General features: G+C 45.6%; 3 protein-coding genes across 5 annotated transcripts in view; 2 read left to right on the top strand and 1 right to left on the bottom strand.

The window, feature by feature from the left end:
* The window catches only part of F8 (coagulation factor VIII), a 121,488-nt gene that overhangs the window by 10,050 nt on the left and 86,928 nt on the right, over positions 1-24,510 (bottom strand). For 2 of the 3 annotated variants that reach the window (XM_053891943.1, XM_053891942.1), the window contains 7 exons: positions 23,737-23,949; positions 23,319-23,547; positions 22,713-22,895; positions 21,246-21,362; positions 20,350-20,421; positions 19,061-19,146; positions 14,156-14,311 (listed from right to left, as the gene is read on the bottom strand). In XM_053891943.1, coding sequence (XP_053747918.1) covers positions 14,156-14,311; positions 19,061-19,146; positions 20,350-20,421; positions 21,246-21,362; positions 22,713-22,895; positions 23,319-23,547; positions 23,737-23,949 — 1,056 coding nt within the window. Of the gene's footprint in view, positions 1-11,083; positions 11,327-14,155; positions 14,312-19,060; positions 19,147-20,349; positions 20,422-21,245; positions 21,363-22,712; positions 22,896-23,318; positions 23,548-23,736; positions 23,950-24,510 lie in introns of those variants that run through there. The other variant, XM_019439357.2, reaches the window with a different exon arrangement.
* On the top strand, positions 3,679-4,135 carry LOC109261801 (histone H2A-Bbd type 2/3-like). Its single transcript, XM_019440261.2, has one exon. It carries the CDS (start codon positions 3,679-3,681, stop codon positions 4,018-4,020), a length of 342 nt encoding a protein of 113 aa, XP_019295806.1. The 3' UTR covers positions 4,021-4,135.
* F8A1 (coagulation factor VIII associated 1) lies at positions 4,703-6,605 on the top strand. The gene has a single exon (XM_019439431.2). The coding sequence runs from the start codon at positions 4,726-4,728 to the stop codon at positions 5,854-5,856; it is 1,131 nt and encodes a 376-aa protein (XP_019294976.1). The 5' UTR covers positions 4,703-4,725; the 3' UTR covers positions 5,857-6,605.

Below are 24,510 nucleotides of genomic sequence, written 5' to 3'. Positions count from 1 at the left end.
AGGCCTTAATTAATTATTTCTTGTGTCTGAATTCATGAGATACATATTAACATCCAACATGTGGTGTTTAGGACCTTGACATGTGTAGCTTCCAGAAGACAGTACCGGGCATATTTAAAGTAAAAGGAACACAGTTTGAGAAATATGATAGGAATGCCTATTCAAAATGCCTAGATTTAAACCATGGCACACAGTGTAAAGAGAGTTGAAAATTATCTCTTGCAAAACACCTGGGATTTGTTTCTGCTTCAATACACTAAAACAGGAATCAATGTAAGTCTGTTATATAATCACACATCATAGTTATACTATTATGGGGCATGTAAGAAAATTATTTTGCCTTGTGACAATTTTTCCTTCCTGTGGGATAAAAATAAAATATTAATAAATTTATAACATTGTCCCCAGAATCATAGAATTATTTTTGATAAATGTATCTGCATTTTTTACTCAATCCTTGTGTCTTGATTGTAAACCTTAGGGACACAAGGTATTAAATTAACAAATGGCTAATGACTACACAAATCCTAGATTCCATTTATTATGTGCCAGGAACTGTGCTACGTGGCTTTACTGGTGAATTCTACTAAATGTTTAAAGAAGGATTAATGCCAATCTTTTCCAAGCTCTTTTAAAACATCCTAACTCATACTACAAGTTACGCATTACCTTGATACCAAAGCCAGACATATACACCACAAGAAAAAAATCACACACCAGTATACATTAACAATTTATATGCAGAAATCCTCAAATAATTTTAGCAAACTGAATCCAGCAGCACATTATAAATATTACATTTCTTTTTTTAATTTTTATTTATTTTTGAGAGAGAGAGAGAAAGAGAGAGAGAGTGTGTGCACATGAGCGAGGGAGGGGCAGAGAGAGATGGAGACACAGAATCTGAAGCAGGCTCCAGGCTGTCAGCACAGAGCCCAACGTGGGGCTCGAACTCATGAACCGTGAGATCGTGACCTGAGCCGAAGTCAGGCACTTAACCAACTGAGCCACCCAGGCGCCCCTCCAACATTTTCTGACAAAAAACACTCAGCAAACTAGGAATAGAAGGGAAATGACCAAACATAATAAAGGGTATTTATGAAATACCCATAACTAATATCAGACTCAATGGTGGAAGACTGAAAGCTTTCCACCTAACATCAGGAACAAGACCAGAATGCTTGCTTTCACTGCTTCTATTCAAGATCGTAACAGAATTCATAGCCAGAGCAGTGATGCAAGAAGAAGAAGTAAAAGGCATCTAAATTGGAAAGGAAGAAATAAAACTATCTCTATTCTCAGATGACATAATCTTACATATAAAAAAAATCCAAAAGAACACACAAAACACTAACAGAGTTAATAAGTGAATTCAATAAAGTAGCTGGGTCTGAGATCAACGCACAAAAATCAGCTGTATGTCTGCATAGTATCAATGAAAAATATAAAATGAAATTGACAACGATTCTATTTCAAACAGCATCAAATGGAATTAAATACATAGGAATACATTTAACCAAGGACGTGCATGACCCATGCACTGAACATTCCAAATCATTGCTGAAAGAAATTAAGGAGGACCTAAGTCAGTGGAAAGGCATCCAATTTTAGTGAACTGAACATTTAAAATTGTAAAGATGGCCATAATATAGATTCAATATAATCCCTATCAAAATCTCAATGATCTTTTGCAGACATGTAACAGCCAATCCTAAATTTCTATGGAAATGCAAGGGACAGAGACAGCCAAAACAATCCGGAAAAGAAGAACAAAGCTGTGCGATCCACACGTGCCACTTTCAAAACTTACTTCAAAACTACAGCAATCGTAAACTGTGGTACTGGCATAGGGGTAGACATGTAGGTCAATGTTTTTGAATTTACAGTGAGAAATAAACCCATAGATTTACGAATAGTTGATATTCAACAAGGGGGCCCAGACCATTCAATGGAGGAATGAGCAATCTCTTCAACAAACGGCGCTGGGAAAACTGAATGTTGACAGAAAAAAGAATGAACGTGGGCTCCAGTTTCACACCATGTATGAAAATGAATTCCAAAACGGATCACAAACCCAAACGTAAGCGATGAAACTATGAAACTCTTGGAATAAAACATAGATATAAATCCCCCTGGCTTTAACTACAAAACAGTTCCTTACATATGGCAGCAAAAGCGCGGCCACAAAAGAAGGGGGGTGGTGGAGAGAGGATAAGTTGTACACCATCCAAACCAAAAACTTTTGTGCATGAAAGGACTCTGTCTAGAAGGTGAAAGGACAAAACGCACAGGATGGGAGAAGCATTTGCAAATCACACGTGGGATAAGGGTGTATTTTCCAGAATGCATAAAGAACACCTACAAGTCAGCAACGAAAGCACGAACGAACAACCCAGTTAAAAAAATGGGAAAGGACTTGAACAGACGTTCCTCCAAAGTGGATGTGCAAATGGCCAAGAGGCACATGCAAAGACGCTCAACATCATGCGCCAACAGGGCGATGCGAATCACAACCGCCATGAGGCACCACTTCGCAGCCAGTAGGATGGCTCTTCTAGGCACCAGAAAGCAAAACAAAGGCAAAAAGACGGGTTCGGGCGAGGGTGCGCAAGGACTGGGACTCACACACTGCTGCTGGGAATGCAGAGCTGCTGTGGGAATCCGCTGGGCGGCTCCTCAGTAAGTGACCGGCAGAATTAGCACCCGACCCCTCAATCGCAGCCCCAGTGCAATTTCCTACCCTCGGGAATCAGAAACAGGCGCTCAAACAGAACCCTGTGCAGGAAATGCTCGGCGCAGCGCTGTTCACATCTGCCGCAAGGTGGGAATGGCGGAGCTGCCCGTCAACCCGTGAACTGGGATAGGCCGCCACACACGGTGTGTCCCTGCGGTGGAATATTACTCGGCCGTGAAAAGGCTTGAAGTGCCGACTCACGCTCCCACACGGACGAACGGACCCTAGTGACAACGCTGCGCTACGGGAAAGCAACCGGGCACAGAAAGCCGCCTGTTCGCCCAGCGATCCCGCGTGCAGAAAGAAGTAAGTGTCCGGGACAGGCGAACCCCTATGGGCAGCAAGCCGACCGGCGGTTGCCTGCGGGCTCCCGAGGACGGGGGTGGGGGGCAGGGGGGTGCGGTGAGGACTGGCTGCCTGACACGTACAGGGGTTTCTTTGAGGGGTGGTGCCACGGTTTGGAACTAGACGGCCGTGGTGGTCGCCCGACCCCTCTAGTGTATACTCGGGGCCGCTGGCTCCTACACGCGTGTTGTGTGTGCACAATGCGCCCGCCCAGCCAAAAGCCAGCGTTCCTTCAAACAGGGGTTCCAGGGAGCAGGCTCCCGCCCAGCACCGCTTCTCTGCAGCGGGGGCCCATGGGAAAGCAGTGACTTCACCGGATGTACGTGTCCCAAAACGCGCACCCGACCAATGATGGGGTCGGTCTGTGATCTCTAGGATATAGAGTAGCGGCTCTGGAACCCTGCCGGTCGGAAACTTCGGGCCAACTGGCTTTTTACACCGCTTCCCGCCACATCGCACCACATCCAGCCCTATCCGACCGCATCCAGCCACACCCGACCGCATCCAGCCCTATCCCACCGCATCCAGCCGCACCCGACCGCTTCCCGCAGCGCACGCCAGACCGAGGCCCGTCCGAGAGAGCGCAGCCGAGGCCCAGCATGCCTGTGAGGAGGAGCCGTCGAGGGTCGTCCGGTGGCCAGAGCCGGGTCCGCTCCCGCACTGCCCGAGCCGAGTTGACGTTCTCCGTGAGCCACGTGGAGCGCCTCCTGCGGGAGGGCCGCTACTCGCAGCGCCTGGGCGCGTCCGCCCCGATCTTCCTAGCGGCCGTCATCCAGTCGCTGACGGCCAAGGTCCTGGAGCTGGCCGGCATCGAGGCCCGGAACAGAGGCAGGAGGCTCATCACCCCGCATGTCGTGGACATGGTGGTCCACAACCACCCGCTGCTCAGCGCCTTCTTCCAGTCCACCATCATCTCCCAGGCGGTCCCGGGCCGGTACTAGCTGTCCCACGCGACGTGGGGTCCGGCAGGCGCCAGGCCTACTCATGGCCGCGGTGGGCCCCGGCCGGCCTGGTGCCTCAGGCAGTCCCTGAAAGCCAATAAAGTGTTTGGAGAAACCCGCGTGAGTGCTTCTGTCGCTGGTGTGTGGGGCGTGGTCGCGGGACGTCCCTCGTCGGGCGTGGGGGGGTGGGGCGGGGGTCGTGGTCGGGGAAGACCCAGCAGAGCAGCTTGTCTCGGGGATCATGCAGGCGGTGGCCCTGGGCGGGAGAGGCTGGCTCGGGTGGAGGCTTTGACGGGAGGGGCGACGAGTCACCGGGGCGGGGGGGACCTGGCGAGCGAGAACCCTGCCAGGTTGGAATTGGGGTCACGCGGGACGGCGAGCTGGGTTTCGGGCCGGTTCGGTTACAGATTCTGGGAGACGCCTTCGGCAACGCGGGTAAACAGGCTGTCACCCAGCCACAGGGGGCACCTGGCCAGGCCCCGCCCCACGGTCCACGATTTGCACACACGACCCTCTCCTCCGGGCCCCGTCGCTTGCGTATCACCGGGGCAACGGGGCGCCTGGCTGCCCGAGCGCCGACGCAGGGCACGTCGCCGCCGGGCGCCCGCACGTCCGGCCGTCCGCGTCCGCGTCCGCGTCCGCGTCCGCGTCCGCGTCCGCGTCCGCGTCCGCGTCCGCGTCCGCGTCTGCGTGTGGGCGGCGAACATGGCGGCGTCCGCGCCCGGCCTGGGCGGCGCTGCGGGCCCGGGCCCCGAGGCCGGGGACTTCTTGGCGCGGTACCGCCAGGTGTCGAGCAAGCTGAAGAAGCGGTTCCTGCGGAAGCCCAACGTGGCGGAGGCGGGCGAGCAGTTCGGGCAGCTGGGCCGGGAGCTGCGCGCCCAGGAGTGCCTGCCCTACGCGGCCTGGTGCCAGCTGGCGGTGGCGCGCTGCCAGCAGGCGCTCTTCCACGGGCCTGGGGAGGCGCTGGCGCTCACCGAGGCGGCCCGCCTCTTCCTGCGGCAGGAGCGCGACGCGCGCCAGCGACTCGCCTGCCCGGCGGCCTACGGGGAGCCGCTGCAGGCCGCCGCCAACGCCCTGGGCGCCGCCGTGCGCCTGCACCTCGAGCTGGGCCAGCCGGCCGCCGCCGCCGCCCTCTGCCTGGAGCTGGCCGCCGCCCTGCGCGACCTGGGCCAGCCGGCCGCCGCCGCCGGCCACTTCCAGCGCGCCGCCCACCTGCAGCTCCCGCAGCTGCCCCTGGCCGCGCTGCAGGCGCTTGGCGACGCCGCCTCCTGCCAGCTGCTGGCGCGCGACTACAACGGCGCCCTGGCGGTCTTCACGCGCATGCAGCGCCTGGCGCGGGAGCACGGCAGCCACCCGGTGCCGCCGCCGCCGCCGCCGCCCCCGCCGCCGCCGCCGCCTCCGGGGCCACAGGTCGGGCCCGGCGCGGCCCCGGCCCTGCCCGCCGCGCTGCTCCCTGCGAACGGCGGCCCTGCGCCCGCGCCCTCTCCCGCCACGCTGGGCGCCTTCTCCGACGTGCTGGTCCGCTGCGAGGTGTCCCGCGTGCTGCTGCTGCTGCTGCTGCAACCGCCGCCCGCCAAGCTCCTGCCGGAGCACGCCCACACTCTGGAGAAGTACTCCTGGGAGGCTTTCGACGGCCACGGGCAGGAGAGCGGCGGCCAGCTTCCTGACGAGCTGTTCCTGCTGCTGCAGTCCTTGGTCATGGCCACCCACGAAAAGGACACGGAAGCCGTCAAGTCGCTGCAAGTGGAGATGTGGCCGCTGTTGAGTGCCGAGCAGAACCACCTCCTTCACCTGGTTCTGCAAGAAACCGTCTCCCCCTCGGGACAGGGCATCTGAGGACTCACGTGAACGAAGGCACTCGTTGCTTGCTACCAAACGTCGTGCGTCTGTCTCCCTTGGCGTTTCGGGGGGAAATACAAGTCGTGGATGCCGGCGGAGTTCTACCTTGGTTTCTCTTACTCCTCTGGCCACTGTGGCAATATAGTTCACTGGGAGGTACCTGTGTCCCAAAGACTGACTTCCATAACGGAGGGAGGGAAAAACAACCAGGACAACGTGATAGAATCAGAGTGGAAGACAGGGCTGTCTTCCCCGAGGCTGCAACGTAAGAATGAGAACCCTCCTGCGGCGCCTGGGGTGGCTCAGTCCGGAGTCTGGTTTCAGCTCGGGTCATGATCTCGCTGTTAGTGAGTCCGAGACCTCCCCCCACCACCTTGGGGCCCTGCGCTGACAGCTGGGAGCCTGCTTGGGATTCTCTGTCTCCCTCTCTGCCCCTCCCCTGCTGCACCCATGCTCTCTGTCTCAATAGAAATAAAAAGAACCCCGTTTATCCCTTACTTCTTCCACCCAACTCCCCCTACATCTTTGTGGCAGAGGATTTCATTTTTCACAGTTCTGCCTAAATACTTAAGCTATAGGATTTTTTTTTGTATCGTGATCTCATTTCTTAGCGTATATTGACGTCTATCTGTGGGATCACCCAAGTAGTTTCATCTGCCCCATGCATATTTGTGGGAATGGTTTGATTAGTACATTGTTGTTGCTCCAGCCCTAAATCCACAATAAAGCCATCCTGATGCCCCTAACCTGTGGTTTAGCTTTACTTCATCTGTAACATGGGAACAGCTTCTCTGCCCATCAAGAAGCAGGAAGTAGAAAAACAGTTCTCCTTCAGGTCCGTGATGCATTCATTCATTTGGAATGGACAGTGTGCCTAGGACTCAGGCTGTGCCCCGCGGTGAATCTACAGAGTTCATTTGCGATGTGGTGCTTAGGTGGTCCTTACTTAAGAGAGCTGCCGTGCGAATGTGTCTGGTGCAAGGTTGGGGGTGGGCCAGGAATGTTCTCACAAATGTGTTTAGCAAATGTGTCGGTGTGCGTTGGAGTTCACAGTTCTGGTTCCGGGTTCTGTTCTGAGAGGTATGCCTAATCCACGTGACAATCCTGTATTTGTAGTAGGGACCTTTCTGTACCTCTTATTTAACTCCAGCGTGTAAAATCAGCACGGTTCTTTGGTATTGTGTGGTCATGTATTTTCGTGAAAGACAGTGTCTTTGTTCCGCAAGAGCAGGGTGGTATCCCATTTCAAAATACTACATTTCCAAAGCTTTTTGGTCCAAATGTCACATGCAGACATTACGGTGTGGGGGCTTTTTCAATTCCATTTTATTTTCTTTACAGTGTTGGGAGTGATAACGAGAACTCTTCAGAATAGAATCTTCTCCATCATTCAGGTTTGGGAAAATGCATCCTTTACGCTGAAGTTGTGTACGGTACTAATATTTTGGAGTGAGGTTTAAGGGCACAGCTTGGCGGTAGATTTGCCTTATTTTGTGTGCATCGCAGGGGATATGTACAGGTTGTCACCATGAGTTAAGTGCCGCAAAAGGGGCGGGACTTGTAGCGTATTCTTTCCTACTTCTGTCTCAACAATGTGGGAGCAATACTAAGGAAATATGAGACAGGCCCATCTGAGACAGACTCAGCCAGCATTCCTGTCCTCTCACTTGTCTGCCAGGAAGGGTCTTTTAGAGCCCTAAAAACCTCATCCAATTTTTTGCAAAAGTGGCTAGGGTATCAGACACATGGAAAGATGCTCAACATCGCTCATCATCAGGGAAATGCAAGTCCAACCACAGTGAGCTAGCCCCTCACACCTGGCAGAATGGCTAAAATCAAAAACACAAGAAACAACGTGTTGGCGAGGATGTAGAGAAAAGGGAACCCTCTCGCACTGTTGGTGGGAATAAAAGCTAGTGCAGCCACTCTGGAAGACAGTGTGGAGTTTCCTCAAAAAGTTAAAAATAGAGCTGCCCTTCAACCCAGCAATTGTGCTAGTAGGTATTTACACAAAGAAAATGAAAATACTGATTTGAATAGATATATGCACCCCTATGTTTATTGCGGCATTATTTACAATAGTCAAAATATGGAAGCAATCCAAGTGTCCATCCATAGATGAATGGGAAAAAAAAAGGTCTATATATAGAAGCACACATATGCACACACACACACACACACACACACTGGAATATTAGCCATAAAAAGAATGAAATCTTGCCATTTCCAACAACATGGATGCATCTAGAAGGTATAATGCTCTGTGAAATAAGCCAGTCTTAAACTGGAATTTACAAAGAAAGTGGTTAGGTTGCATGCTCTTCCCTGCTTTTGCTTTTCCTGGTGTATTCCTGTCCATCTGTGCTACGGGTCTGGCTGGCTGCCTTACTGTTTTATGACAAAAATGTTTAGGAGTTACGGAATGTGGCTGGTGATAGTATTTGGATTTGGGCTCCAGGAAAAGCCTCCTTAGGCCTCTGGTCTAACTCCTTGCCTTGAGGAAGTGGCGGGAAGGGATTACCAGAGAGCCTGTGTTGGGTATGTGAGTAGAATTTTAGGAAACTTGAAAGTTGTTTTTATTTGCCATTGGTTCATTTATATATCTCCCTCAGAAACTCCACACCTGAAAAACAAATAACCCAGTGAAGAAATGGGCAGAAAACATGAATAGACACTTCTCTAAAGAAGACATCCGGATGGCCAACAGGCACATGAAAAGATGTTCAACGTCGCTCCTCATCAGGGAAATACAAATCAAAACCACACTCAGATATCACCTCACGCCAGTCAGAGTGGCCAAAATGAATAAATCAGGAGACTATAGATGCTGGAGAGGATGTGGAGAAACGGGAACCCTCTTGCACTGTTGGTGGGAATGCAAATTGGTGCAGCCGCTCTGGAAAGCAGTGTGGAGGTTCCTCAGAAAATTAAAAATAGACCTACCCTATGACCCAGCAATAGCACTGCTAGGAATTTACCCAAGGGATACAGGAGTACTGATGCATAGGGGCACTTGTACCCCAATGTTTATAGCGGCACTCTCAACAATAGCCAAATTATGGAAAGAGCCTAAATGTCCATCAACTGATGAATGGATAAAGCATTGTGGTTTATATACACAATGGAATACTACGTGGCAATGAGAAAGAATGAAATATGGCCTTTTGTAGCAACGTGGATGGAACTGGAGAGTGTGATGTTAAGTGAAATAAGCCATACAGAGAAAGACAGATACCATATGGTTTCACTCTTATGTGGATCCTGAGAAACTTAACAGAAACCCATGGGGGAAGGGAAGGAAAAAAAAAAAAAAAAGAGGTTAGAGTGGGAGAGAGCCAAAACATAAGAGACTGTTAAAAACTGAGAACAAACTGAGGGTTGATGGGGGGTGGGAGGGAGGGGAGGGTGGGTGATGGGTATTGAGGAGGGCACCTTTTGGGATGAGCACTGGGTGTTGTATGGAAACCAATTTGACAATAAATTTCATATATTAAAAAAATAAATAAAAATAAAAAATAAAGAAAGAAAGAAAGAAAGAAAAGAAAGAAAGAAACTTCATAGCACAGATATTTGGGCCAAAGCCAGATTTCAGCAATTTTGACAGACTTTGACAAATCACTTGGTAATTATAAATCAAATTAACACTGTTTTCTAACATGACCAAAAATAAATATTTTTAAAAGACATGAGTAGTCTTCTTTTTAACTTGAAAAGCAGAGGGAAAGAGCCACATCAGTGAAATGCTCATTGATAATTCAAAATTAACATTTAAATTATTATAAACTATTGACAATATAGGTGCCTAGGTGGCTCGGTTTGTTTAGTGTTAACTTTGGCTCAGGTCATGGTCTCACGGTTTGTGAGTTTGAGTTCTGCTGTAAGCACAGAGACCACTTTGGATCCTTGTCTCTCTGCTCCTCCCCCACCCCTCTCTTGCGAAAATAAATAAACATTAAAAAATTTAATAAAACTGAAGATAGTGGCAGTGAAGCAGCGATCCTTAAAGGGCATTGCAATTCCCTTTGCCCCATTTATGTGGGACTTCTATGATGAGAATATTGCTGCTGCAACAATATTTAGTATGTGAATGATACGAAGATGTAAAAACCTTTGAGGACCTCTACACTGAAGGTCAATGACTAAGACTGCAATCTGTTGATTAGAGAAGGTCTGGGATGGAAGGGTTCTGGTTCATGTTAACACTCTAGGCATCTCTGCTGCCATTAGAGTAGTTCCGCATTCTGCAAACTCTTTCTGTAAAGGAGCAGATGGAAACATTTTAGTCTTTTCAGGCCCCAAATGGTCTCTGTCTCATAACCTTTGTGTTTGCGACTTTAAACATGTAAAAACCATTCTTAACTCACAGTCCATACAAAAGCAGGTGGTAGTCCAAATCCATGGATGGGCTCCAGCTTACCCATCCCTTTACTAGAACCTAGAACCGTAGTTCCTGAGTAACTGTTAAATGAATGACCTTCATGAGAGTAGTTAATATTGTATCATTATCACTGAATGAGAAAGACTAAAAACAAAAGAACTAGTCATTTAACTCGAGATTCTAGGAAACAAAAAATAAACCAAAAGAGAATTAAAGAGAATTTTAAAAGTTTTGAGCAGAAATTAATTGGAAAACAAACTTCAAGTCTATGTTTTACTTTTTAAATTTTTATTTATTTATTGACAGCATAAGCTTGGGAGGGGTAGAGAGAGGAGAGAGAATCCAAAGCAGGCTCTACGCTGACAGCACAGAGCCCAACGCGGGGCTCAATCCCCTGAACCATGAGACCGTGACCTGAGCGGAAATCAAGAGTTGGATGCTTAAGCGACTGAGCCACCCAGGTGCCCAAAGTCTATGTTTGATTTTAAGACCAAGAGTTGATTCTCTGAAAATCAAATAGAATAGACAAACATTTGCCCACTCTGATAAAGGGGAAAAAGAGAGAGATGTGTGCATGTAGATATGGCTCTATGACATAGGCAGGGAGACAGAAGTCTAATGTATACAGTCACAGCAATGAACTACAGGGAATAGAAAATGAGAATATCAATATTCAGATAAGGATTGGAAAAGATAGCCAGGCCACTAAATAAGGCACAAAGCTCTAGTGGCATTTCCACCTAACTTTCATTAAAGACATGATTACTATATTAATTAAACCATTCTACTTTATTTTCAAGTTCCATATAACTCTCATGCCAAAACCTGATAAACAGAGCCCTTGAAAAAGGTAAACCAGTTTTATTGATTAGTATAGAAAGAAAAATTCTAAATAAAGTGTAATCAAATTGCATCCAGCTAAGTTTTAAATGATTATTACACTATGAATGAGAGTGGTTTTCCCAGGGATTTCACAGTGCTGTGCTGGAGCTGTCTAATCCTGGATTGTGACAGCCACTTGTGCACGTCTGTTCCCAACTCTGCATTCAATGCCATTAAATCATCAGCTTGAAATCAGGTCTGATTGGACTGTTACAAATCAGGTATGATAATGAGTATTTATAGCATGGAAATGAGCAAACGCTACAAATCAACACCTTTCCCCCCTAACCGTCCCCCATTTTGCTTCTGAGCCAAGTGTTAAACATTTGCCAGCACACCACTGGATGTTAACTGTATTTTGACAATAGGAAAGAGAAGAAATGTGGCCATACCAAAGATGCTGAAAAAGCATTTGATGAAATTGTGCAGCCATTGCAAATAAAAAGGAGTGGAAGGAAATTTTTAAATGTGGTAGAAAGTATTTGTTTGAGGGGTGGCTGGGTGGCTCAGTCGGTTAAAGTGACTGTCTCTTGATATTGGCTCTGGTTGTGATCTTGCAGAGCATGGAGCCTGCTTGGGGTCCTCTCTCTCCCTCTCTGTCTGCCCCTACTCTGCTTGTGCGCTCCCCTCTCTCTCAAAATAAATAAATAAACATTAAAAAAAGTATTTGTTTGAAACAGTGAACATTATGTTAAAGAGTGAAATATGGGATCCATTCACAGTAAAGTCAAGAAAAGATGGGCTTATTTGTTTTACATATATGTCTATATATGTGTCTCTGTGTGTGTGTTTATATATATTAATCACAAAAGCATTTAGGGTAATTGCTACTTCTGTTTACCAGGTCCTGCCAGCATAACGTCATCAATGTAATGGGCCAGTGTGGTGTTCTGTGGGATGTCAACACGTTTGGAGTCCCTTGGGTGTATATTATAACAAAGAACAGGAGCCGGCATTGTCCTGAGACATGAGCAGTAAAGTTAATACTCCCGATCCTACGTTGTAAGTGCAAATCTATCCTGATTTTGCTTATCAATGGGAATGAAGGAAAAAGTATGCTCCAGGTCAGTGTCAGGTGCCTGGGGCTGTGTTAATTTGCTCTGGAGAAGATGCCACATCTGGGATTGCAAACTTTTTGTCATCACCACCTGACTAAATTTGTGATGATGTGTCATTTCCTCATGACTCATCTGACTTTTGTAGTGGCCAAACAGGGGCCCTAAGGACACGAGACACTGGCTTGTGAGGCAACGGTTGCAGGTGTAGTCACCAGAAGACTTTTATGCAGAGAAAAGAAAACTGCCTTGGAGGTTGTGGAAACGTCGCTCCCCAGGCAAGGGGATTCAGGGGCATTTGGAGGCTGGCGGTTCTCAGCCTTATCCATGTGTGTGTAAATCTGCCCACCCAGGTCTCAGAGCTCCCCTTCTTTCCACCAGTGCCCTTACCTTAGCATAAGAGACCCGGTGGGGTTGACCATTCCATGGCAAGTCTGTAATTCATATGCTCAGCCCTTAGACTTGGTCTTAAGTCCGCGTATCTGTCTACAACCACAGGATGTGGCAGTGTCCTCCAGAGCTCCATGGATGTGGCCCAATTCTATATGTACATCCACGGGTGTTCTTCTTTGTGTATATTCATAATGTTTAACATTTAATTTATTTCCCCTACGTATGCCATAAAAATAAGGGCTATGAAAGGTAGACAGGTCATTCTACAACCAGGCGATGCTATAGTTATCACCATACTGACTAAATGCCCCTGTCAATTTAATCTCCCAGGGTTTTTGTCACCATCTGTATCTCATCCCATAGCATCACTGGTGATACTTGGATGACAGTGGTTTACAGAAAAGACCACAAGTTCCTTGCATTCCTCCCACTGAGAAGTGGCGTCTGTCTCTTCCTCTTGAATCTGGATAGATGTGTGACCATCATGCTGTGAGAATCCCAGGCCTCATGGAAAGGCCATACCGAGTTACTTCCCTCAGCAGCCGCAGCTGCAGCCCTAGCTAGGTCAGTCAACACCAATTATCACACATGCAAGTGAAGATGCTTCCAGATGCTTCCAGCCCCCAGCTGTCAAATCTTCCCAGCTGAGGCCCCAGATATTGTGGAGCCCAGACAGCCACCCCTATTGTACCCTGCTAAAAGTCCTGACCCATAGAATCTGTGAACAAAATGGTTTGGCATTAAGTTTTGGGGGTGGTTTGCTAGTCAGTGATAGTAACCACACCAGGGAGAGAAGAAAGCCACTGTGAAGGGAGCAGTGACCTGCAGTGGAGAGATAAAGCCAAATCCTCTAAAAGGAGGGCACAAGGAGAATAAATATCATATATGTATGTGTGTGTGTGTGTGTGTGTGTGTGTATATATATATATCATATATATATTATCAATATATCAATATATATATCAGTATATATATATACACATTGATATATACTGATATATACAATATCTATCTATCTATCTATCTATCTATCTATCTATATCTATCTATATATAGATAGATATATATCTATATAGATATATATCAATCAAGTAAACTGTGCACCCAACATGGGGCTCAAACTCACAACCCCAATATCAAGAGCCTGTTGAATGAAGGGTCTTGTGATCACTTCCCAAGGTTTCCCCTGGCCCTTATGTGGAAGACACAGATCTTTACCTCCATTAGGGTGTTGCCTCCATGAACTCAAGTCTTCAAGCTACCGCCTGCTGGATATTCCACCTGACGGCCCTACTGTCATCTCACACTTAGAATATCCATAAGCAAACTCATAATGTTATCAATCCACTCAGTCCCGAGTCACAGATTTCTGTCAACAGAGCATACTTCTTCATTTGTATTATCTAGGAGATCTTTGATGCTACTATGTTTTTATCCAGACATCCATAATCACTCCTATTGCCCCAAAGTGGAAAAATCTTTTTTGGAGTTAAGTTTGTAGAAGGTAGGAGTGTTTGTCCCAAATCTGAAATCTGTCAGAAGCTCTTTAAAACACTCATGCATTCTCTTAAAAGAACTCATGACATACCATTAAGGTCCCAGTGGAATTCCCTCGATAACTCTGCCACTTCTTTCCATCAAGACTATACATGATGATAAACTGAGAGATGTACAGGCTGGACAACTTCTGACGGGCGCCCTGGGTCATGATGCTGTGAATGATCATTGGTGCCAACAGATCCACCTGCCAATTAAAACAACACTTTATCTTAAATGTATGTACCACCTTCTGAAATTCATTATTGGCTTAAGAAGAATCTACATCAACACAGATATGCTCAGTATCACCTTGGACGTGCAGTGAAATAGACGGCAACGTTGGAATATGGATGTGTGTGGAGCGGGGAGATAAATGATGGGAACAGGAAGGAAAGGAAAGGGCTTATTGGGTTCTCAGCCTACTTCCTGACACACCAGACCGCTTCCAAATCAATGGGCCTTACTTCCTGTACCCGCATCCCGTGTGCTGCACTTAGGGACCTACATAACCTAGTGCTTTGCCTCAGCCTCAGTGTCAGCCTCGGCAAAGCCGATTTCCTCTCCTCTCCCCAGACCAGTCTCCATCCCAGCATCACTATCAGTGATAGACCGGTGTCTCTCCTTCAAGTGTTACTTCAGAAACGATTTCTCCTGGTTAGCCTTCCCTGACTTGCCCAGATATATTTAGTGCTCCTTTCTCTATACTTCTATTTCACTTTGTGTATAAAACTTCATGAGAGCATATTATTGCATTATATTATAAAGCTTTCTTTGCTTATATTCCTTCATCGTTAGACTGTGATCCTTAAGGCAGTGAACCTGTTTGAGTCACCTAACCTCTGTGTGTCTCAATTTCTTTATATGTACAGTAGAAATAATAATGGTGTTTATCGCAAAGGTTTACCAGAGGATTAAGGGGTTAATACATGTGATGTGCTGAATTCAGTGCCTGGCACATACTAAACACTTAATAAATGGTAGCTTTTATTTTATTTTTATGTTTTTATTTATTTATTTTGAGGGTGGGGTGTGGCAGAGAGAGAGGGAGAGGGAGAGAGAATCCCAAGCAGGCTCCATGCTGACAGACCTGGGGCTTGATCCCATGAACCATGAGATCAGGACCTGAGCCGAAATCAACAATCAGAAGCTCAGGGGCACCTGGGTGGCTCAGTCAGGTGAGCGTCTGACTTCGGCTCAGGTCATGATCTCACGGTTTGTGAGTTTGAGCCCCACATCAGGCTCACTGCTATTGGTGCAGATTCCGCTTCAGATCCTTTGTACCCTCTCTCTCTGCCCCTCCACCTGCTCATGCTCTGTCTCTTAAAAATAAATAAACATTAAAAAAAAAAGAAGAATTGGGGCAGGGGGACACCAGGGTGCCTCAGTCGTTTGAGTGACCAACTCTTGGTTTTGGCTCAGGTCATGATCTTGCACTTCATGAGTTTGAGACCCATGTCAGGCTCCACGCTGACAGTGCGGTCTGTTGGGGGTTTTCTCTCTCCCTCTCTCTCTCTGCCCCTTCCTGGCTGGTGCTCTCTTTGTCTCTCTCTGAAAATAAATAAATAAATAAATAAATAAATAAATAAATAAATAAATGGAAGCTTCACTGACTGAGCCACCCAGGCACCCCTAAATGGTAGCTTTTATATTCTCTCTAGCTCTAGAACCTAACCTGGCATCTGGTATAATACTGATGCACAGGAAATGTTTTGGAATGAATGAGTGAATGATGGCAGAGTGGTAAGGAATAATTGGTTCTTTTTGTTTGTTTTTAAAGAAATTTGTTTGAAGTGAATAGATGTTTGAATGATAATGTTTATTATTTTTTTAATATATATTTTGAAATTTTATTTAAATATGAGGCAGTTAATATATCGTGTAGTATTGGTTTCAGGACTGAATTTAGTGACTCATCCCTTACATATGACACCCAGTGATCATCCCAACAAGTGCCCTCCTTAGTACCCACCTCCCATTTAGTCCATCCCCCCACCCACAACTCCTCCAGCAGCCCTCAGTTTGTTCTCTGTGTTTAAGAGTCCCTTCTGGTTTGTCTCCCTCTCTGTTTTTATCTTAATTTTGCTTCCCTTCCCCTATGTTCATCTGTTTTGTTTCTTACATAGGAATGACTGGTTCTTAAAGAAGAGAGCACGGGCCATGCAAGCATTAGAAGGAATTGTGGCATCAGCACCCTGATAAGCAAGTCCAACTTAACTTCTTACAGATGCCTGGCACACTCAGATTGGACTGGTAATGACACTTGAGCTTCAAAACTGTCTCCTTCAGTAAGTGCCATCCATCTATCCACCCATTCATTCAAAGAAGATGTTTTTAGCACTTGTTATGTGCTAAGCACTGTTCTAGGAACTGGAATTGAGCAGGGAACAAGCAAACAAAAGCCCTGCCCTAATGTAACTTACATTTGAGTTAGAGAAACAGACTACATGTTATATAGATGTTTTTGTTTACAGCATCACGTAGCAGTAAGTACAGGAGAAGAAGGAGGGCTGCAGGACAGAGAGTGGCACAGTCTTCAGAAGCTATAGCACTATCTGCACCCCGATTAGAAGATACTTTCAATTGAAGACACTTTAGTTTTACTCTTGGTGTCGGGGCATAAACAACTGTAAGTACGAGGGGCAAAACTCATGACTTTTGTTGAATTGAGTTGTACTGTTTTCTATGTTGTGTATGCGAGGTCTCTTTTGGACCACTGACTATTGTACTTTCTAGCAGTTGTAAGAAAGCCTTGCCAGCCACCCTTTCCACCTGCGTTCTGCAACTGATGAATTCTTGGCAAACCGCCAGTCTCATCTACTTCACTTTCTTGTGCTTCTTCTCTATTATAATTGGAATCTCAGAGCGACTTGGCATTTACAGAGTCAACATCTTCACCTATGACAACAGGACACACCTCTGTATGAGGGAGTAAGCAAAGCAGTAATGAGTCACCGGGTGCACAAATACAAACATGGCAGCTAGACATCTCTGACTGCCAGCCTGGCTCCCTAGAACCATTTCTTTTTCTTTCTTTCTTTCTTTCTTTCTTTCTTTCTTTCTTTCTTTCTTTCTTTCTTTCTCTTTCTTTCTTTCTTTCTTTCTTTTTTTTGTAAGTGAACATAACTTTTTATTTCCTTTGGATATTTATTGTATAAAGTCACCAGATCATGAAAATGTGTGTCTGGGCTTCAGTAGAATATGACGGCAAAAACAAAACAAAACAAAACAAAACAAAACAAAACAAAACAAAAAACAAAACCTTCAGGATGAGGTGATTTAATACAGATTGGATGGTAATACAATTAAGTGAGGATTTGTGGTTCAATTACCATAAGCAAACCATGGCAGTTAACAGATGCTTATCAACCTGAATGGAGCATTCTAGAAACAGTATAGTATAATGATTACAAATTAGGCCTCTGGAGCCCAACTATCAGGGTTTGAATTTTGGCTCAACCACTTACTGGCTGTGACTGGGCAAGTTATTTAACTTTGTTTGAGCTTTCTTAGCTGAAATGACAATGATAATGACAGGTGTGGTAGGGATTTACTAGCTTGATTTGTTTAAAGCACCCAGTAAGGAAGCCCTGTGTATATCAATATTTTGATCATGAATTTGCTAAAGTATAAAAAAAGCGTATTGATCAAGTCAGTAAATTATGTGAAACTGGAAAGACTAAGACAGTCTTTGGGAGACAGAAGCTTGGCAAGCTGGAACAATGGGCCAAATCTAAGTGGAAATGTAATGCTGTGTATTACTCAAGTTCTTGGCTGGGCACAGAAAAGGCACTCCAGTTACTAGTCCTGGGAGGTCATGTGCAGTTAGGGAGATAGAATTCCCCAAATGGAAATGAGAATGCTGTTCCAATAAATAGATAAGTCAATGGAACACCAGATGCAGGGCACCCCAATGGATGATGGTATCCACGACCCAGGGATACATGTCGGGTTGAAAGTGATAACCGTGGAAATACAGGGTGAAAACATGTGGTTTGGCCGCCTCACAAAGAAACAGACATACTTAGGAATCAGTGAGCGCCAGTTCAGGCTGAGCCACAACTGGCCGTGCTGTCGACCAATGAGCCACTGTGACACTGAGAGATGTGCTCTTTCCAGGTCTCACTGGTGCGCCACTTTATCTCTCCCCAATCCCTATTTAGTATCTTAATCTCAAGAAAACAGGAGCAGATGCCGTCTTGCAGCAAAGGAGGGAAATGTGTAGGTTAATGGCGTCGGTCAGCTCAGAAGTCAGCAGCACGAGGACCCGACGTGGGGAGACAAGGTGGCGGGGCGTGTGTGCATTCCCCGCTTCGGGCTGTAAGTACCGGACATGGAGGCGCGTTAGAGGGTTGAAAACAAAGCTGGAAGCAGTCACGTTTACTCCCTTTCCCTGGGTGGGCTCTAGAAGGAAGCTACGCTTGTGGTTAGGCATAGGGCGGAGTTGGCATGAGTTCCTATATGTGTGCCCTTGAAGGGTCACAGTCCCGACTTAGCACATGCTCATTTGGTAGCATTTTTAGCTATGTTGGATCACATATATCATTAAAATGAATTTCAGATGTTTCTTTTTAAATGTGGCCACTGGGAAATGTTGACTGACACCCATGGTTGCATTTACGGTTCGAAGTGTGTTTCTACTGGGCAGTGTGGCTCTAGAGGAAATGGGGAGTGAGCAGTCAAAAGACTTTGTCATTTGAAAAGAAACTGAATGACCCTAAAGACGCTGTTTCAGTCACCGGTTCCCAGTTTGTTTCCCATATTGGACTAACATATCAGCATACTCGATCCCAAATCATTATTCCTCATTGTCTTTGTACAAATCCTAAGCCACTGTGTTCTTTCCTGGTCTGTTACTTGGAGTTTGACGACAATGACTACGGCTTAAAGCAGATGTATAACGTTTTGAGCTTGCAAGAGAACACACGACATGACTGAACACGAGGCACTTTCTAACCTTGATCCAGGAAATGGGGTCCTTGGTGCTCCAGGCATTGATTGATCCAGAATAGTGAAGTCTGGCCAGCTTTGGGGCCCACTGTCCTTTGCCCAAGAAAGGGGAGAGAGATTAGATTCAGCTGGGTCGGTCCTAGACACTTAGGAAATAAACTTTCTCTCTTGAGAAAGGGTACACCTAGCTGTGGAGAAGATAAAGGCATAAAACATAGTAGTATTTTATTTTCTAAACTTAATAATTTTGTTTATTAGTACCTCTAATTAGCTGACACTGGAATGTGTTACCAGTACTATAGAATAATATCATTATTTCTTTATTACAAAATGTATGTTCCTGGTAGCAAAGTTAGAAAATGAAAAATAAAAATAAGACACAGGGGCTCCTGGGGGGCTCAGTCGGTTAACCGTCCGACTTCAGCTCAGGTCATGATGTCACCACTGGTGAGTTCGAGCCCCACATCGGGCTCTGTGCTGACAGCTGGGAGCCTGCTTTGGATTCTGTGTCTCCCTCTCTCTCTGCCCCTCCCCTGCTGGAGCTCTGTCTCTCTGTCTCTCAAATATAAATCAATGTTAAAAAAATTTAAAAAAAAGGACATAAATAAAAATAAAAGTGAAAAAAGTATCCGTTTATGCAGAGAAAAATAATACTATTTTGGTATATCACTCTCAAGCTTCATTTTCAAAGGGCATTTTGCTCCCTCTAAAACAGGGATTGACAAACTTTTTTCTGTAAATGGCCAGATAGTAAATAATTTAGGCTTTGCAGATCATCTGGTCTCTGTTTCAGCTATGTACCTGCTGTTGTAGACAATTATGTGAGTGGGTGTGGCTGTATGTACCCATAGAAGATTTTATTTACAGACACTGAAATTTGAGTTTCATATAACTTTCACATGTGATGATACATTCTTCTTTTGTTCTTTCCCAATCATTTAAAAATAGAAAAATAATTCTTAGGAACACTTGGGTGGCGCAGTCATTACACATCCAACTTCAGCTCATGTCATAATCTCACAGTTTGTGAGTTTGAACCCCGCATCGGGCTCTGTGCTGACAGCTGACAGCCTGGAGCCTGCTTCAAATTCTGTGTCTTCCTCTCTCTCTGCCCCTCCCCTTCTCACACACTGTCTCTCTTTCTCTCTCTCTCTTTCAAAAATAAATAAACATTTAAAAATAAAATCGAGTTCACACTTAAAAAAAAAAAGAAAGAGAGGCATTTATGGAGCAGAATTAACAGAAGTAAAAAAGATCTAATCAGTGCAGTTCTTGGAGACAAAAAATGGTATTTACCATACTGTCCTGAAGCTGTGATCTGGAAATCTCTAATGCGTCCAGAAGCCATTCCCAGTGGAATCTGACACTCTGAAATCAAAGTGGAGGAACACAACAGCTAGACGTACAGAAAATGTAGCTTCACAGATGCAAGTCAATGAAAACGGGAGAACACCAACAAATGGTCATATTTCTACTGTTCACGATGTGCCAAGAACTATATTAAATGTTTTATTGTACTCTCTGTCTCATTTAATTCACTCCAATAGCTAGGTGCCACAAGTATCCGTGTCCAGCTGAGGAACGCAATGGCTCTCTTACTTGCTTAGGGTTAAATATCAAACTCTTCCAGGTGATATTTGTAAGTTATCTTTGATAACCGAACCAAAATTAAGTTTCCCAATTTGTTCTTGGAGCTTCACGGAGTTGTGAAAATGAAGATATGTTTAGCATTGGTTTGTTATATATTTACAGCTTCGGGTTCAAAATGTTCGAAGCTTCAACCATATTTGCCCTTCTCTGGGGACTCTGATCATTTGTACCAGCAACATTCACTTTAGATTTGGAAATGACCATAAGCTTGCATTGATTTCTTGACAAAGGCAAGCATTGGAGGAAGGAGGAAAGCTGTATGGAAGTAGGCTGAGGCGGGGCGCCCAGGGTGGGGCGACGCTCAGCCGGTTGACACTCTGACTCCTGATTTTGGCTCAGGTCACGATCCCCGGGTCTTGACACTGACCCCTGCGTTGGGCTCCACACTCAGTGGAGCCTACCTGAGATTCTCTCTGTCTCTCTGCCTCTGTCTCTGTCTCTGTCTCTCCCCCTCTCCCCCATTTGTATGCTCTATTTCTCCCTAAAAAAAAACAAGAAGCGGGCTGACTAGGAAGGTGGCGTCTGCGCACAGCGCTACTCACTCGGGCTGTATACCAGAAAGAGAGTGCTCATCCCAGCTTGCAGGTGTTCGCCAATTAGGCATTCTATCCGCCAAATTCCAACTTTGGATGGTAGCATTTCCACTGTCTCAAAAACACCTTATCAAAAACAAAAGGAACAAAAATGATTTCTTTTTGCTAAAAAAAAAAAATGACTGGCAGATGCATTGGTTTATGCAGAATATCAAAGGAGATCTACCTAAGTCAGTTCTACCACCCTCGGACCCTCAAACCCAAAGTGCTCGCTATGTGAGCCCTACAGTTTGGAGGCACCGGGGATTGAGTCATGGCAGCCCCCACCCCTGGGAAATAGGAGAGACAGGGTGGTGGCAGCCTTTGCTGGTGCAGACAGGAGAAAGCCACTGCATTCTCAGGGTTTTCCAGAGACAAAGGTTTATTTCCCATTGGGCACATGTGAGCTCCCTGGGACAGGGAGGCCTGGGCAAGGTCCTCGTGGATCTGGTCCACAAGGGCCACCTTGAGGCTAAAGTAACCTGGCAGCAAGAAGCTAGAGGTGAAGGCTGAGGGGCTGAGGAATGAGTCACAAGCGGCCAACTAGGATAAAGGTGCCCTTTAAGGTGCCAACTAGGATAAGGGTGCTGTAAGTTTACCCTTTCCATGCTGGAGTTGAAAGCAGCAGCCAGGGTTGGGAGCAGGGGGACACACAATAAACACAAGGTAGAGGAAGAAAGGACTCAACTGTGCCTCCCTCTCTCAATGTAGGTATCTCGGAGTGGACACTGCTGCTTTGTACTTGAACTGTATTTGTGATGTAAAGTAACTGCAGGAATGTTTATTACACAAGAGTGAGCAGAGAGGCGCCTGGGTGGCTCAGTCAGTTAAGCGTCCAACTCTTGATTTCAGCTCAGGTCATGACCTCACAGTTCATGAGATCGAGCGCCACATGGGGCTCCGTGCTTGGGATTCTCTGTCCCTCTCTCTCTGCCCTTCTTCTGCTTGCGCTCTCTCTTTCTCTCAAAAATAAATTAAAAACAAAACAGTGAGCAGAAAAGTCATTGAACTTATTGGAAGTTTTACACAAGAACGGGAGAAGTTCATTCCCATGATGAAAGCTGATCAACATTATGAGTACTGCTTAATCGATCTACTGGTTATATACATGAACAAATCACTCTATGGATAACTGCTAGTGCCATGTGGGATCTCAGATGGGGAAAATAATCTCCTTTTCCTAGTAAAGTGCTGCAACATGAATTATTCCTGCTTTCTGTTCTGTTTCTTTTAGAGCACATTATCTGTATCTGAAATCATCATGCTCATTTGCTAAATTATTTAGTATGTCTCTATAGAGTAAAGTGAGTTGAAGAAGTAAGTTACCTGAGATCAGGGAGTGTGTGTGCTCTGTCCTTGGATTGCTCTCCCAGTGCCTGGACCATTTGAGTGGAACAATAGGTACAGTAGTCAGAAAGAGCACAAACTAACTCATACCTGGATACAGGTTGTAGACTGCCATCTTATATTCCTCTTTTTTCCGTACAGTGAACACCTGCCCACTGAAATGAATAGAATGAATGTTTTCATTGCTCCCCATGCTGAGCAGATACCATCGGATCTTTTGATCCTGAGCCACTACCAAGCCGGGTAGTGTGTCCATCACATAGCCGTTGATTGCTGGAGGAGAACACGAAGAAGGCTGTTAAAACCTATTCTCACAGCACCTGTGTGGCTCGCTCAGTTGAGCGTCGGACTTCGGCTCAGGTCATGATCTCATGGTTCGTGGGTTTGAGCTCCACGTCGGGCTCTGTGCTGACAGCTCAGAGCCTGGAGCCTGCTTCGGATTCTGTGTCTCCCTCTCTCTCTGCCCCTCCCCTGCTCATGCTTTCTTTCTCAAAAATAAATAAACATTAAAGTAAGTTAAAAAGATCTATTCTAGAAGTTTCTTTCCCTCTACTCCAGTAAAAAGTATTGATTCCTGTGAGGATTCCACTCCCATACATACACTCCCAATTCATATACTGTGGAAACATCAGGCTCACGTCTCATCTGTTGTAGTGCTTTTCACACAGAGTAATATTTGGGTGTGGGATGCATTACCGTGGAAGCGGTACTTTTCTTTAAAAGTGGGATCCTCCTTCTGGATACTGCAGGGGGCTCTACAGCTCCTTTCCATGTTTTCCGTGAAGTACCAGCTCTTAGTCTCATCAAAAATGGTGAAAAACAGAGCAAACTCCTGCACTGTCACTTGTCTCCCATGAGCGGGGCTCAGTGTGTTACTGCGGCAGATCAGAAGGGGTCCGATCAAGCCAGAGTGCACGTCTTTTTCCTGAGAGAGAAGACATCAATCCTCCTTAGTAGATCCCAGAGTGATATCTCTCAAAGACAAATATGATGGCACCTCCCCTATTTAAAGCTTTCCATTAAACTTAGGGTAAATACCAAAATTCTTGGCAGATAACACAAAGCCCATTCCTTTTAAACCAGTAAACAGCAGGCACAGTACACACTTACTTACCAAATCAACATCAGAAAAATAAGCCCAGGCCTTGCAGTCAAACTCATCTTCAGTGGGTGCCATCTGATGTTGTACTTTCCAGAAGTAAACTCTGGTTTCATTAGGGTTGACAAACTTTTTTCTAGGTTCTGCTCCTTGCCTCTGATCTTCCTCATAAGAAATCAGGCTAGAATAGAAGGAGTAGGGACGAGAAGCCTGGTTTTTGAAAGTTACCTGCAGAGAAAAGAAGTCAATACAAATTTTAAAAAAGAATTCAAGTGTCATGTTTTAGGATCTTATAAAGTTCTTCGCTTAGGGTTTACATCCCTAATAGTAATGCCTATTTTTGGCTTTTCCCAAGTTTTAATACCCAAAGGAAGTGGTACAGAGGATGGATGTTATTAGAACCCAAAAGGAAGGATCTATAGAGGAAAGTGGGGAAGTTTTGAATTCTAAAATCTTTAAAGCATGAACTGAAAGTTGCAAAAGAGAAAATTCCTAAATACTAAAAAGCAATCTGAAGTAAAAGGGAAAATATCACACCAGGGGTTTTAAGAGACCATAAGCCCAGGAATTGAATCATATGGTTCTTATGACAAATTCTAGGGTGAATGCATATGATCCTTAAAAAAGACTTCAGTTGTTTAAAAGTTAGACGTGTTTCATATGACATATGGAAGCTAAAATCAGAATCAAGACAGAAAAAAAAATTCACTTGCAATCTCATAATCTTAGGTCCTTCTACATCCTTAATGTAAACACTCAATTGGACCAATGGATGACTATTTTTGGAAA

Source organism: Panthera pardus, unplaced genomic scaffold (assembly GCF_024362965.1).
Source record: "Panthera pardus isolate Hobbes unplaced genomic scaffold, ASM2436296v1 HiC_scaffold_27, whole genome shotgun sequence".
In the NCBI taxonomy this organism is placed as follows: Eukaryota; Metazoa; Chordata; class Mammalia; order Carnivora; family Felidae; genus Panthera; species Panthera pardus.
The sequence above is the reverse complement of the archived record's forward strand: the minus strand, read 5'-3'. Positions and strand labels throughout refer to the sequence as shown.